The sequence below is a fragment of the Danio aesculapii genome, chromosome 21, assembly GCF_903798145.1.
Source record: "Danio aesculapii chromosome 21, fDanAes4.1, whole genome shotgun sequence".
In the NCBI taxonomy this organism is placed as follows: Eukaryota; Metazoa; Chordata; class Actinopteri; order Cypriniformes; family Danionidae; genus Danio; species Danio aesculapii.
In genome coordinates this window covers 16365086-16380514 of record NC_079455.1, presented here as the reverse complement: position 1 = coordinate 16380514, position 15429 = coordinate 16365086, and the positions used below count along the sequence as shown (strand labels likewise).

Here is a 15429-nt window from a genome sequence, read left to right as displayed (position 1 = left end):
ATTAATCATATAGTTTTTTTGTTTTTTATTTTGCATTGTAGTAATTGCAATATGACATAAACACAGCCAAATTTTGTTTCACCTAAAATGCATTTGTTTAGCCTTTAGCCTAATAAATTGAATCACTTGGAACAGTATGAACCAGGCACAGGGTTAAACTCTGCCCGCATTTCATAAGTATAAATACCACATTACCCTCAGAGACACTGATAGTAACGGATTTCTCTTTGTGCTTTGTAGACGGTACAGTGAACAGCAACGCCACTCCCTCCCAGTCGTCTTCTATTAATGACATCTCGTCCATGTCGACGGAGCAGACACTGGCTTCAGATACCGACAGCTCTTGCATTGACACCCTCACCGGTCCGTTAGAAGAGTGACTCGAGTGACTTCCAGCTCTTCTCACTCATGTCACATTGCTGTGTGGGCCATGCAGAGGTCTGGACTGAAGAGAACCGTGGGTGCACGTTCATACAGCTTCAAGTTTACACTTCACTATTGCTTTTAAGGGACCGCTTTTTGCTCTCTTTTCATTCGTGTAGTATTAGCTTTTGAGTTGTGGCTAATTCTCAGATTACACTCCAACGACAAAACATCTTTTTTTTTCCTTTTAGATTTGAAAAATAACTCATTCACAAGTAGACCGAAGAGTGCATTAATGCATTCACATTTCATTTGACATCAACTAACATGAATTGCCATCTTATCCGGTGGAGTTCTTATTGCAGCAGCATGTTTAATATCTGAGACTATCCCTGTCATTTATGCCCTCGCTCTCCCTCTGTGATGTAGCTTTTATTACCTTTCATTTCATCACCTAAAAGAAGCACAGATATAAATTGTTGAACTTTATAGCTAGCCATCCCCTCCGGAACCAATTCCTGTTACAAGAATTGCTGCATGATATTAACAAAGAACACTTACTAGACAGACAGCGCAACTACAGATTACTGAAATATGCCTAAACACATGTAGGAAACAGAACAATAGTGCCTGCCTCTGTATATAGTCACCCATTTTAAAAGAAAACCCAATGACGGATTTCAGTTGGTTAGGGTGTAGTCAAGTGTGTATATACGTACATAGATTTCATGTAAATGTTCGGATTTTTCTTCTTCGTGCTGTGGAAACCATTTTACAGCTTTTTAATATGTACTGTAAAGCAGATTGCGATGGGATTGATAAATGATTTTAAAAGACATTTGCACATAGAGGGTCAAAAATTAACATTCTGCTTTGAAAAAAAAAAGTGCATCTACATCCAAGATGGTAAACTGTAGATGCAAAATCCTAATCGGAGCCCTGTTTCTCATCATTCCAAGAGTAATTAATCACTGCTGGCAAGTTCATGACGTATATGATCAACTGTATGTTTCATTGCATGAGCTAATGCAAACCATTGCCTTTTTTAATCTCCTCAAACTTGAAACGCCCAGAAGAATGTTATACAGCAAATTTATGGATTTTTTTATTCTTAAAAACTCTTGTCAGTGGCTTTTTATTTCTTTAATTTTTTTTTGTAGATGCCCATTTAGTGACAAGCTGAAAGATTTGTCATCTTCGTACAGATTATCACTACCATATTTCATATACTTTGCGATTCCGTAGCTATGTTTCCATCCAAAGATGTGCACTAAATGTATGCGCAAAACTGGATTATCGCATAAAAGACGTGCGAATAAAGCAGCGTTTCTATCCAATGAGCAGTGGCGGTTCTAGTTTAAATGGCACCCTGGTCGAACCACCCCTAATACACCCCTTCCCCCATCCCCTAAGAAATTAAAGCTGCATCTGAAACCGCCTACTATTAGTAGGTACTGAATTTGAATTTAATTGTACTACTCGGCTGTTAGAAAAGTGTTCTATACAGTATGAATGTGAGTAGTATGAATGGAACTCAGACGTACTACATCCGCCATTTTGTCATGATCACGTGACCTGCCTGCGTGAGTTGTGTCTCTTCATTCCCATTCATTCATTCTCTCACAGGGCATCATAGGTCTTTTTTCAGAATCTCGCCGGAAGTAGTAGGTCATTGGGGTACTTCTCGCATACTAATTTTCGAATTCTATGAATTCAGACATACTACTCGGCACGCATACTGTTTTTAGCGTACTATATAGTATGAAAGTATGTGATTTCAGATGCAACCAAAGATGCTATGTGGTTGACTTAATTATTTATATATATAATATTATTATACAATTATTATTATTGTACAATTATTATTCTAAATAAATAACAGAAATCAATCCTAAATGTAACTGGAAAACAATGTAAAGACCTAACTGGATTGGTATGCTAAGATCACTTACAAAGTCTTTTGCATGAATATTAAATATACTAATTCTATAGATTACAAAAAAATATGCTTTATAGCACAGGTGTCAAATTAGCAGCTCTGCACACTTGAGCTTTAACACTACTTAAACACGCCTGATCAATCTAACTGAGTCCTTCTGGCTTGTTTGAAACCTACAGGTAATGCTGCGGTCACACTAGAGTTTGTGCATGCAAAATTCTGTCATGCGGCGCTGCGAAAAGGGGCGGGATTAAACAAGATGATTAGAAATTTTTTTAAAAAGCAAGCGATTGATCCATGTTTTAAATTCTGTCCAGTAAGGTCATGTTTTGATCTTCGATTGGGTTTGTGCAATCATGTGATGCGATTTTGCAGGTCATAGTTTCACCAAGCATGAACTTTCCAACGCAGCGAACTGTGAAACTTGTCGCCGAGTTTGCGTTTCCGGTCTGATGCATTCGCCTGTGTATGAATGGAAGTCTATGGGGAGAAAAGTACAGTGTGACCGCAGCTTATGTGTGTTGAAGCATGGGTTGGAACTAAACTGTGCAGAGCTGCGGCCCTACAGAAACTGGATTTGAACTGTGCTTTATAGCATTATCTGTTTTCTCTGACCCGACTCGTGGCCAAGAATTGATGTTAAGTTTCCCAGACTTATCATCTCTCCTTTCTGCTTCATAGCCATGCTCAAAATAAGATCATCATCATATTATGTAAACTTTAGTTTTGTTGACTTGCAAAACTCACTGCGTACCGACACCTCTACATAAAAGGCTGTTACTCCGGTTTCACAATGCATGAGCGCCGTGTATTTTATCAGCGTGCATATACTCAACCGGGATTCACACCTTGAGCAGGAGCAGCGCGTGTTAGGCACGCGGGAATGGTTTTCTGCAGACATGCGGCAATTTGTTTTGACCAGCGTTGTTTCGGTTGCACAAAGAGAATAACAAACTTGCGTGTGCAAAAGATGCCAAATGTGAATGACCCCTAATGTCTTTATTCTAAGATTACCACCCTAAATTATATCACTTGCATAAATTAAACCACATCTCAAAGCTTTTACTAGGGCACAGTTGATTTTTACTGGGCCACCTTTTTTTTTTTTTGCACCGTCTCCCTGTGCCACCCCCAGCAAGATGCCGGCCTGGGCGATTGCCCATATTGCACATGCCTAAATCCGCCACTGCCAACGAGTCAAAGAGAACAAAATCGTCACTTTCTGATAAACTGGCACCAAATATCAACAGTAAAGATCGAATTTGCTGCGGTAGGAGAGGCTGTGTCAATCTTTTCTTTATTTAATAAATGATTTGCACTTCAGAAGACAATGCCGACACCTAATGAACATGTGGAACATTGAAGGTGCAGATGCTTTTGACAGTCCTGGAGGTATAATTGATAATATACAGTAATAACACTAATACTGAAATGATTAAGGCATTTTAGAATGACCAAAACAACATTTCAGATGTTTTACAGTGTGCTCAGCCTGCTGGTTTGTCTATTCACACACATTTTTATCACCACATGATCTCTTATTAGAAAATCACATGACCTTTTCTTTAATGCGCATACTATAATTTGTTCGGTAAAAGGGTTTCCACTGTAGTTTATGCGCATCTTTTCTTATCGAATAAAAAGTTTATCCTATTCAGTTATGCACATTTTCTAAATTTATGCGCATCTCAGCATTTCCATCAATCGTTTTTTTTATGCGCATGTCCAAAATAGTTGGATGGAAACATAGCTAATGACATACTGTGGCTAATCATGCGCTTAGAGACTTTATTTTGGACTTTCTCCTCTTTTAGCAATTGTTTTCATGATTGAGAGCCAATTTTTTTTAACCTTCCTGCTTTCTTTCTTCAGTTCAAAAATAGATGACTGTAAACTAGTGTTCTGTACCCTAAATTCATTATGCATGAGAAAACAAGCCTTCTTTATGCAGAACTTGAAGATGTTGCAGAATCGTGTCCTCTGGTTTGTGCTGAGTTTATCTGGCTCCAAGTTCTTCTAATGGACTGAAAACGGAAAGAGACTGGAGAATGAACTTAGCATCACCATGACTTTCATTCCTTAAGCTTCTCATTACAATCATCAGCTTGGCCATGAAACAACTCATAGTAATATGTTCATCATGTTTTGGCTCTTTTTTTGACAGGCTGGATTGTTCATCTGCTTTCCCAAACATCTCATTCTCCAGGTCTCCTTGACTTTGTGAGATCTCATTTGGTGCTTCACTTTACTGTTAGCGCAGTGATAATGTATTACAACAACGCAATAGTGCATTGTGTTCCATTTTCATTTCGGAGCCTCATGCACATTTGTTTCACTGTTGTGTTGTGATTCCTGTTATGAACGTTAGTGATGGACCTCTGTGGCACTGATACCTTCAAGAAAACGAACAAAACTGGCTCACGCTTTTTCTCAAGGGCTTACTTTCTTTTCTTTTAGGTGTCCGTTCCCCTTGGGGGAAAGAGTGTCTGAACAACAGTGGGTTTTTGTCACTGACAATCTATCACTAGAGGTGGAATAAGTAATGACTTGAAGAATTGTTTTCTTTTTTTTTCTTTTTTTCTTAAATATTCATCTACTTCTTCTTAAGAAAACAGTTCTCATGGTCCTCGTCAATCAGAATCTTCACAATCAAATCCTGTAAAAGGAATAGATATCTAACTGCTCTGTGCTAGTAATGTCTGTTTAGCTTTCATGTGTTTTGTATTGTTGTGCTACATATGGGCGCCCTGTCAGTGGGCTATGATGGGAGTGACCCAAATTACGAACCTGTCTGAAACATATGCAAAACCTTAAATGGAATCCTCAATCTACAATGATAGAGTGATACCTCTTTTCTCTCTCAAAAAAAGATTAAGAAATTAAACATCTGTTATGACTGGCCAAATAAAAAGCTCGTATTAAAGTATCATTTGTTGATTGTTTTTACATTTTATTTCATATGGTACAAATACATTCCATGTATGAACAATGTTTGTGTACAAGGTATGCATGTCTTCTGTCGGTTACACAGGAGTCAAATAAAACTGTAAAACTGTGAGACCCTAGACACCCACCAGAGCTTATTTAATAGAGCATCCCAAAAGACTAGTTTCCATTAGAATCCTGTCTCAAATATGGCATTCATGCTTACTAGACATCATGTTCTACTTTTTGGTTCATTCCATGGTCTCTGATCACTTGAATGGCCAAAAATGGCTTTTAAAATTGACACGCTGCTCCACACAGTTGTTCAGGTAGTGTACTTAAAAGTAGGGCAATGGTTTTCTCAGGAATGCATCCTTATTTCTACAGCCCTGAAACCATGTCCAACATTAGACATTTTATATGTTCTCCTCATTTAACTCATCATCACCCTCGTAAAAACTTTAGGCTTCTTTCTAATATGTGTATTTATCATAAATATCACATAAGACATCCAAATGTGTACTGTTGGGGATGCTCCAGGACTAGAAAACAATGCTCTAAAGCAACCTTAGAGATGCTGTGAAGGCTGGTTTTTGTAGCACAGCACCTGAATGGTTCAAAAACTCTGAACAATTCGACCGGTTTTTCGAGCCTCTGCATTAAGCTCACCAAATGTTTCAAAGAACTGTTCCATCTCTTGTTGAAGAGTGGTATTTCGTTTGTCGGCATCTGCACGGGCTCGCTCTACATTACGCATCTTGATCTCAGCCATGCTCACCCAGCGTCGCTGCTGCTCCAGAGTTGACCGCAACCCTGAAACTTCCCCCTGAAGGACTCTGTTTCTTTGCTCCAGTCTGAAGACACAAAAGACAACAGAGTAAACATACTGCATTTCAAGAGTTCACGCTTAGATATTGCTTGATGATTATGATAGCAGGTTTGGCATGACACTGCAGATTTGAACTCCTAGTCAAAAGCATACATATTTGGAAACCTAAACTAGAAGGATCTTTTAATGGAGCCATACAAAATTTAGTTGGTGTGCCTCCAGCAATAGGGTTGGGAAATAATGCATTAATGGAGGCAGTGGTCCCCAACCCCCGGGCCACAAACTGGTATTGGTCTGTAGATCAATTGATACTGCACTGCGCAAGAAATCATTATTTATTTCCGTTTTATTCATGAGCTAAATGCTTTTATTTTGAAAAATCTTTTATTTTGAAAAATGACAGTATTCTCAGTTACATCTCGGTCACCTGAGTGCAAAAATTTAACCCACAAGCTAGCAAAATGAGTAAGAAACAGACATCTTTGGAAAGTTTCTTTGTAAAGAGGAAAAGGCCCAGTGAAGGACCCACAAACTGCCAAGGAATGTATACGCAAGAACTTGTCAACAAATTAGGTGAATAAAGCATGTCTGCAAGAAAAAGATCAATTGCTGGAGATCCCAAATGACGGCGGTCTAGGGGCCGGTCACACATCACGTCCTTTCTGCATTCAATTTTGTTATTTCCAATGCGCACATATTGGGCGCAGCCAGTTGAAACCCCCTGGCCCAGGGCCATCCCTATCCATCACACACCATTCATATTTAGATTACAGATAGGTGGGTTGGTCCATGACTTAATTCATCCTAAACAGTCTTGATTGATAAAAGTTACAGATAAACTCTTTATGACATCAGTTCTTCAGGAGAAGATGGCTACTTCTGCACTGGAAGTCTTGGAAGTGCCCTAGATTGCAGTTTTCCCTTAACAAACAAACATTTTCTGCTAAAATTTATCAAGATTAAGTGATCTTACCTATTTATTTTAGCCTCATACTCTGCCTTTTGCCTGGTCATCTGTTGACGAAGCCCTGCAATGAGGCACTGCATGGCATGAGAAGCTGGAAACCCTAAGGGCTCCTGGGGTGCGTTTGGCAAAAAAACTTCGCTGCTGCCAGTGCTTAAAGGGGCATCTGTGGGAGCAGATGATGAAGCAAGAGAGTTGGGACGAAGGTCTTCCTCCCCAGAGTCCATTCGGAATGAGAGAAACTGTCCAGGGGAAGCATGGCAAGGGCTAGCCGCTCCACCACTCCCACTTTCCCCCTCCAAAGGGACAATCTCACAGGAGGACCAAGAGCTGCTGCTCTCAGTTGCACTGGCAGTACCTTTGGCATCTCCGTTCTCTATATATTGTTCCCCTTGTACCTCAGTAACAATATTGTCATAGACAGATAAGGTGCTGTCCTGAGCTTCACTGCTGCCTCCACTCTCTCCTAACACTCTTTCTGGTCCCCATCTGGGATCTTCCATGCCAGACCAGCTCCTTGACTGCACGCACATTTCAACCCCAGCTTCCAGCACATTGGTCGCAGTAGTGCAGGCAGGTGGTGGGGTGGAGGGTGATAGTACATGTCTTGTATGAAGAGATTCTTGTGCTGAGTTATGTTGACTTTGGTTGTCGTAAATTAATGTAGAGCTGGTTGGCAAAGAGTCCTCTTGAAGCTGTCGCTCTGTTTCGAAGAGATGGTGTAATAATGTTTTGTCACAAGGTTTTTGAAAAGTCCCTGTCCTCTCTGTGGTTAGGGGTAAAGAGTGTTTACGTGGACAGGCTACAGTCTGGTCTGGAAGGGACATGTAATCTTTGTTTATTAAAGGCTCCTGCAGGTGGGAAGGTGGTTCGTGCACCCATTCCACAAGATCACTGTGTCTTTGTATGGGATAGACAGCTTGTAAAGATGTCTCAGGAAGGTTGCAGTTCTCTCTGGAAAAGAGCAGGCCATGCTCCCGGATCAGTTCTGACATTAGATGTTGCACAACTGCTGCCCCTAGGGTTAGAGAGAAGGATGTATAAGTGTGTGGTCTACCGCCATGTGGCAAACAGCATCATATATCTTTACAAGCATATGAGCACACACGCTAACTTTAGAGAGCTATCTAAATCTCAGTCAAGCCAGGACGTCACCTGAATTTACCCTTGGATCCTTTTTATGGAGAACTAAATATTGCTTACCTCCAATGATACTTTCTGGGTCCTCAGCTTTAGGCCGAAGGATATTTGGCCCGAATACAGTTGCCAGGTTCTGGATACTCATCTTGTTGACATTGGAATATGATTGGACATCATTTAAGAATCTGGAACAGAGATGTGTTATTGCTGCGTTATCTGATGTGAGCCATGACTAAAGTTTCAAGACTAGGATAGACATGTCATTGCCAGTTAGGCTAAAGCTCCAAATGCCAATACCTAGACATGGAAAACCAAATCCCTAGATCTTTGGATGATAAAAATGGACTTCAGTCTTACTGGCAGATGTATTTTAGGAGGTTGAAGTTTGCTACAGGCAGCTCATAAAGAAGACTCCTTAACTCTTGCAAACCCTGTTGTACAGCATGCCATTATAAAACAGAATTATTGTCAGTCATTTAATTGCAGATTGTAATCATATTTATACATGTGTTTAAGTTGATTAAGCATTATTATGTGCTCTTTGAAGTGACTGCAAGAGTTAACTTTACCTTTTCCCTATCTGAGGGAATTCTTTTGCCACATACAAGAAACTCTTCATAGCGGGAAAATGGCACCAGAGGTTCAGGCAACTCCCTGAGGTACAGCTTCAGCAAAGATGCCACGGTATGTACATCTGTGCTGCTGAGAGAGCAAATGTGTATTCATTACAAGAACAAATCCACTCAGTTTTTTATACAGTATTTTTCCATATACAGTGGTATATATGGGGAAAATGTATGTTTAGAACACTTTACATATTTTCACGAGGTTTCATCAGTTTTATCAAATTAGCCAATACAATACCCATAAAACTAATGAAATGTCATTACTATAGAGTCATTATGCCCTATATGACATCATAAAGATATTTAGATCATTTTCTTAATGAAAAACACACAAGGCCTACTTCATTACACAGAATTCAAAGAAGGGGTTAACATTAGGGTTGATGTTTTCAGGAAACATATTAACCATGTTATAGATGTGCCACTGTATTTGCAGCAAAAGGTAGGTAGACACACTAAATATTAAAGTTAAGTGGCTAAAACCATACAATTCACTTCATCTGATATTTGTTGTGCTCAGACCAGCCATGTGCATGTTTCTTGAACAGTATTAAATAAAATCATTGTAATGAAGCTGATGGCTTACTGGCCATCAGGAAGGAGGAGGCAGAGATATATGTGTGTGTATGTATATGTAAATATGTGTATATATGTGTGTGTATGTATATATGTTTATATATGTTGAGTCTCTTCCTTTTCAGTTTATGAGTTTTTCTATAGAGGATATTTCACAACTTATGCACTTCATGCGTATATTCTGGGTGCACATATATTCACACTCATGAAATCTGAACTGTGCCCAGGAGCGTTTCCCGGTTCATTTGACAAGTGTGAGTGCTCTGAATCGAGCACTGTTCGGTTGGGCTTTGGCGCAGTACGCTTGAAGTGTGTGCGCAAAACGTGCTTGAGCCTAAAACTGAAGACACAATGTCACTTTTAAGACACTCTTTCGTAGGGATTTAGTAATCATTCTTAGTTTTTAATGAACATAAACTCTTCACTGCACGTCAACTGCACCTTCAGCAAACCTCCTAATATCTGCAGCATGAGGACTTTTATGATCGTCAAAATTGCTGGATCTGTTCATCAAAATATTTGACTGCGTGTCACTGCATATCAAATGACTAAATTAATTTAATTAAAGCAATCTCCACTGTGCAGAGCGAGAGCGTTTCTCTTCCTGTTAAACTGAACAGTTGCATCATCGATGACGTAAGCATGCTCCGGTTCAAAAGGCAAAATGCATTGTAAGTGCAGGGCATTGGAGGAGAGGGGAGGGGGGACAACCGTAACCATGCCTAGTGAGAGTACACCCTTAATTTTAGGTGCCTAGGTTCATTATAATTATACCTGATGAAGATACAATCTAGTTCTCTTAAGCAAAGTAACATAGAAGATGCAGGTATCTCTGTTGTACACTGCTCCCGCTACCGTCAATCTCTTACCTGTCAAAAGATGGTTTTTCCCCAGCATCAAAAGCTTCCTGCAACTCCTTAACCAGTGTGGCCTGGCCAGGCTGCCTGAAGAGTCCCACCTCAGTGAGCCCACGCTCTCGAATGAAGTCAACACACTGCTCCACCACCAGAGGAGCCATGTGATCCCCGTACCTCCTCTCATACAGGACCGTCTCCTCCAATCTTTGACCAAACACACCTGTATGGTATAAAACAAGTATAGAACTGTCACCACATTTAGATCCTTAACTAGTTTTGTCAACTCATTTGAGAAGACTTGCTATACACACAGTTAACCTCAAAAGCATAAACATCCTGTTGAGTCTGCAGAAAAATGATTGAATGCATAAAACAATAGTAATGTTCTGATAAAACAAAAGTGGCTTAAGAGTAACATGCGCTCCTACTGCACTGCACCAAAATCTGTGATGGTGTGCCCTCTCCCTACCTAACAAAAATACTCACGTTTTCTGAAGCTCAGCACCCTTTTTATCTTCCTGTAAGCGGAGTGAGAGAGATAGCTCCCAGTCCGCTGGATTGACTGCTTGTTTTCAGGCATTATTTCGCATTTGTCTCTTTACGTCTCCTTTTTTTTTGGCACGCACACACATCCAAAGTCCTCACTTCACCCTGGGATGTTTTCAGTCGTCGTAGCAATCCTGAAACTGGCACTAAAGGAATGTCCTCATTGAACCTGAATCCTTTCTGCTCATGTTTTTGCAAGCTTGTTTGGTCAAGAACTGTATGTTCCTTTTCCTTTCTCCCCCCTCTCTTGCTCTCCTGTCTGCAGGTAAGACTTAGTGCTCCGAAAAGAAGCTCTCCCTCTCTCTCTCTCTCCCTCTCTCCTGCTGATGTGCAACACTGACCCTCCAGCTCAGATATGCGTGCTTATCAGATATATCAGCATTCCAAATCAGGTGACGGTCCTCATTCTGAAAGGGAAGGCATTGTTGTGCGAGTCCACACCTCTCATTTTGAGGACATTACTGCAAAAAAATAATCCTTCGGTCCTTTTCTGCAAATCCAGAAGTTTAAAAGTTTGCAGTCCTTTGTGTCCTCATTTGTCCTAATTCAGAATGGATATTGAAACACTTTCTCCACCTTGTAGTCCAACGCTTGACCTCCTGTTCCAGGAGATGTCCTGCTTGAACTCCCCAATGGAGGCACCTGTTGATTTCCAATGAAAATTCTGGTAGAAAGTAGATGTTCCATATGCCGTCACCTCTCAAAGTTTACGCCTCAATCATATGCCGCTGATGACGTAGACATCAACTGAGATGTGTCTGTGTTCACCTCCAAGGGGAGGTTATGTTTGTCTAGACTTAATTGTCCAAAGTTTCTAGTGACGGGAGTAAGCACTTCATTGGTTTGCTGTCAAATAACATCTGCCTCCCTAGCTAAACGCAGTTAGTTCTCTCATGGTACTGCATTTTCTCTCATGTTGACTGTAAATACTGTCCTTCCTCTAGTCTAGTGCCTGTTTTCTCTCACCTCTTCCCTGTATCAAGCTACTCCACTGCAGAGTTACTGGAGTGTGGCCAAGGTGGCGCCAACACCTTCAGTTTCCACTATTTCTGTCCCCTCACCGTGAATCATTAACAACACAAAACACAGATTGACTAAAAATAATTGAGCTCGGACTTTCTGCTGCTCGCTTTCTGCTATATCTCCTTTTCTTTCTCTCTGTCCCCGTGTACCTCACGTGGCCAAGAATTTTCCATTGGACAGAGCTGAACACGCCCCTCAAACCCTTTTTATACATTTGTGCCCGGTAACTTGGCCCCTGATGAGAATCCCAGTGTGGAGCAGATCCTTAGACATTGGCCTAGAGAGTGTGCGGTGCATATGCATGAACGCAGCTGCGTGTTATCTAAAGGGACATCTCTCACCTTTTAGGAGCCCCTGGAGTTATGTTGGAGAGGTAATGTAGGGAATTCATTGGGAATGTTAATCTCTCCTGGGAAATAAGCAGGAACATGGACTCTGCGGCTCAAGTTTCCCCTTTAGCTTGGATTTGCATGTATTTACAGGGATCACGCTGAATGTCTAGAATAACATCAACTGTGCATTTGATCATTAAGAACATGGTTGTTTCCTGTTGCTTAACATACTAAGGCTGGTACAAGCTCTATTAAATTCTGATTCATTTCAGTTGTAATAATCATTTGTTTTTAAAATGTAAGAAATTTCATTAGAAAACTTTTCAATTCAGTTGCTGTTTAATACATGTAATCAACTTAAACTGCTCTGAGGATACCAGCTTACATTAAATTAACAGTATAGACTCAGCACATATAAGTACACCCCTCACAAATCTATCTTTTAAATTCATATTTTAATTGGAAGCTATACAATGTTATATTTGTGCATATACATTAAGCCAAATCTGGAGCTTATCTAACCAAATAACTTACAATAATGGTCCAGAAACCAGGACACCCAAATTTATATGTTATAGAAAAATATTAAAAAACAACTTTAAAAATGAGAAAAAATCAAGAGAAGCAAAAAAAAAAAAAAAAAAAAAGGAAATTTTTTGTGAATTTTGTAATTTGTCAATTTTTTTTTTTATATTTAGCTTGAATTTAATTGTATTATCTTTCAATTTCTAAATATATTTGGTGACTAAAATATTATTTTAAAAAATATATCTATTTAATAAATCTGTTTTATTTATATGCACCAAAATACATTGCCTATTTTCACTGAGAAATGGATAAAAATGGGGTGTGCTCAATTATGCTGGTGCTCAGATAGTATATGAGACACCATTTTAACTAAAAAGCTGACAATATTTTATGCGTCCTTTTAAATGCGACATATTTTGGGGTCTGAAAATAGGTTTCAGAGTAGTTTTTTTCAAAATTATACCATTATCATTATCATATATATTATGTGTAACCTATACAACAGCCATGATGACACAGCATAAATGCAACTTGGTGACATTGCCACTAGATTGCCATAGATTTTCTGTGAACAGAACATTTGAACAACTTTGACTTCTGTTTGAAAAAATTTCTCAAAACTGGGGAAAGAACATCTGTTTTTATAACAGTTGTGTAATCATTCACAAATGTTGTTATTTTATTGTGATAGTTTACTCAAAAATAAAAATGTATTTTTTCTCCCTCAATTCTAGTTCCAATCTTTGAGTTATTTTATTCTGTTGAAAACTAAAGAATAGGGCTGGGCAAATTAATCGAAAAAGTAATCAAAATTGAATCGACATTCAGAACCTATAATTGATCAGATTTTTCCAGGTCAAATTATTTTCTACTTTTCATATGAAAAACATTAAAAATAATTCTTTTGTTTGCAAAAATGCAAGTTATTTTATCTGATTATTTTAAATTCAAGTAATGCGCACTTCATTTAGAAATCTCTCACTTGTAATATGTGAGCATGTTTACTGTAACAAACTTGTCAGTGAAGGATGAGAGCAAATAAGTATGAGGGCATTAGTCATAATTGAGTTAAAATATTCAATTAATCGAGATTTTCCTTTTAGGTTAAATCCCCCAGCCCTACTAAAGAAGATATTTTGAAGAAAGCTGGAAACCTGTAAACTTTGACATCCATCGTAGGAAAAACAAATACTGTGAAAGCCAATGGATAATGGTTTATTCTTCAAAATATCTGCTTTTGTTTAACAAAAAAAAAAAAGTCGAACTGCTTTGGAACAAGTGAAGGGAGAGTAAATAATGACAGAATTTTCAGGGGTTTTTCATTGTGAACCATTTCTTTAACCCTTAAGTTAAAAATAACTATTAATGGGTGTAACTTGTCAATCAGTATACATAAATCAGACTAGATTAATTTGAGTTGTCACACATTAGCAACATTGCCAAACTCTGCCACATTTAATTCTGACTGCACAACATGCAACTATGGATTAAGTATCTACACTGTAAATTCCAACAGTCAACTTTTTTAAATGAAATGAGTGTAGCTAAATCAAAATTGACTGAAAGTTAATTCTACTCATTTGAAAAGAGTTTTGAACTCAGTGTTGAAGGTGATGAGTTAATTAAATACCTCATTACTTCAACTTAAATGGAGTAAGTTCACAGTACTCATGTAGATTAGTTTTTAACTCAAATTGTTTGTAGCAATCGGTTTCTTCAAACGGTTTGAGTTGCCTTTACTTATTGGGTTTTACAGTACTCGGTTAGTTTGAATTCTCTTCATTTATCGGGTTTTACTGTGCTCCAAATGCTAAATTTACTCAAATGGATTAAGTTCACAGTACTCATTAGGATTAGTTTTTGAACTTCAATGGTTTGTTGCAATCGGTTTCCTGAAATGTTTTGATTTACCTCAACTTTTTGGGTTTTACAGTGTACCGAAATTCCTACTTTTTAAAGCTTATGATGATGTATCCATGTTAGCATTGAAAATCTAGCAAATATTTTTACATTTTCTTTTTAACAAATGAATTGTACATATGTAGCATTACGTATTTATACTGTCTCTATTATTTTCTGAGTTTTTGTAAAGTGACAAAGGTCATGATAGAACCTCTGTTATGTTTTTTTTTAAAATATATTTTTGCTTAGATAATCAATGGTATCTGTTGTAGTTTCTGTTGACTACTTCAAAAGTTTACTATAAGGGAACTTTCACTACCGGAGCTGCTTTATTGTTTGAGATTACATAGATGTGATGGGGGTTGACGGCTCTCCTGAGAAAAGCGAGGTGTACTATAACATCATCATTCCCAGGCACAGAGCCAAGATGGACACACATCTGCCCACAACCCTCACTCTTTCACTCCAACAATGGCTAGTAATGGAGGGAAAAGCTAAACAACTGAGAAAAGTTCATGAGCTGATGCTTGAACTCTAAGTGACACTGTCTTAGAAATGTGCGCAAACCTTATCCGTGATGTTTTTCTAGCAAAGACCATGAGGAAAATCCTCTGAATTTGCTGTTTTGAATGACATCAGCGTTAGCGGCATGTGTTTTTCACCATTTTTTGTGATTTTTGCAAGGGAGTAGACAAAGCACAGTCTGTGAGGAAACTAGTCATTGGAGTGTGTAATGCATGGCCCATGATTTGGAAATGACTGGAATCTGTGGGTATTGTGTGTGTTGGTTGTTATGTCTATGGCTGGAGCCCTGAAGACTGATTGGATCTGATGTTTCATCATATTCGAGTCACACTCAATGTTAAACCATCAACTTGT

At 38.7% G+C, this 15429-nt stretch overlaps 2 protein-coding genes across 5 annotated transcripts in view; one reads left to right on the top strand and one right to left on the bottom strand.

Moving 5' to 3' along the window:
* Window positions 1-5228, top strand: part of mapk9 (mitogen-activated protein kinase 9) — a 42097-nt gene extending 36869 nt beyond the window's left edge. For both annotated transcript variants that reach the window (XM_056446403.1, XM_056446402.1), the window contains exon 12: window positions 241-5228. In XM_056446403.1, coding sequence (XP_056302378.1) covers window positions 241-380 — 140 coding nt within the window. In that variant the 3' untranslated portion in view covers window positions 381-5228. The remainder of the gene's footprint in view (window positions 1-240) is intronic.
* Window positions 5221-15429, bottom strand: part of si:ch211-247j9.1 (rho GTPase-activating protein 24) — a 24086-nt gene continuing 13877 nt past the window's right edge. Inside the window, exons 1-7 of one of the 3 annotated variants that reach the window (XM_056446401.1) lie at window positions 10706-11916; window positions 10232-10439; window positions 8730-8862; window positions 8518-8591; window positions 8224-8345; window positions 7030-8038; window positions 5221-6081 (exon numbers count right to left, since the gene is read on the bottom strand). In XM_056446401.1, coding sequence (XP_056302376.1) covers window positions 5844-6081; window positions 7030-8038; window positions 8224-8345; window positions 8518-8591; window positions 8730-8862; window positions 10232-10439; window positions 10706-10799 — 1878 coding nt within the window. In that variant the 5' untranslated portion in view covers window positions 10800-11916 and the 3' untranslated portion in view covers window positions 5221-5843. Of the gene's footprint in view, window positions 6082-7029; window positions 8039-8223; window positions 8346-8517; window positions 8592-8729; window positions 8863-10231; window positions 10440-10705; window positions 11917-15429 lie in introns of those variants that run through there. The other 2 variants (XM_056446400.1, XM_056446399.1) reach the window with 2 other exon arrangements.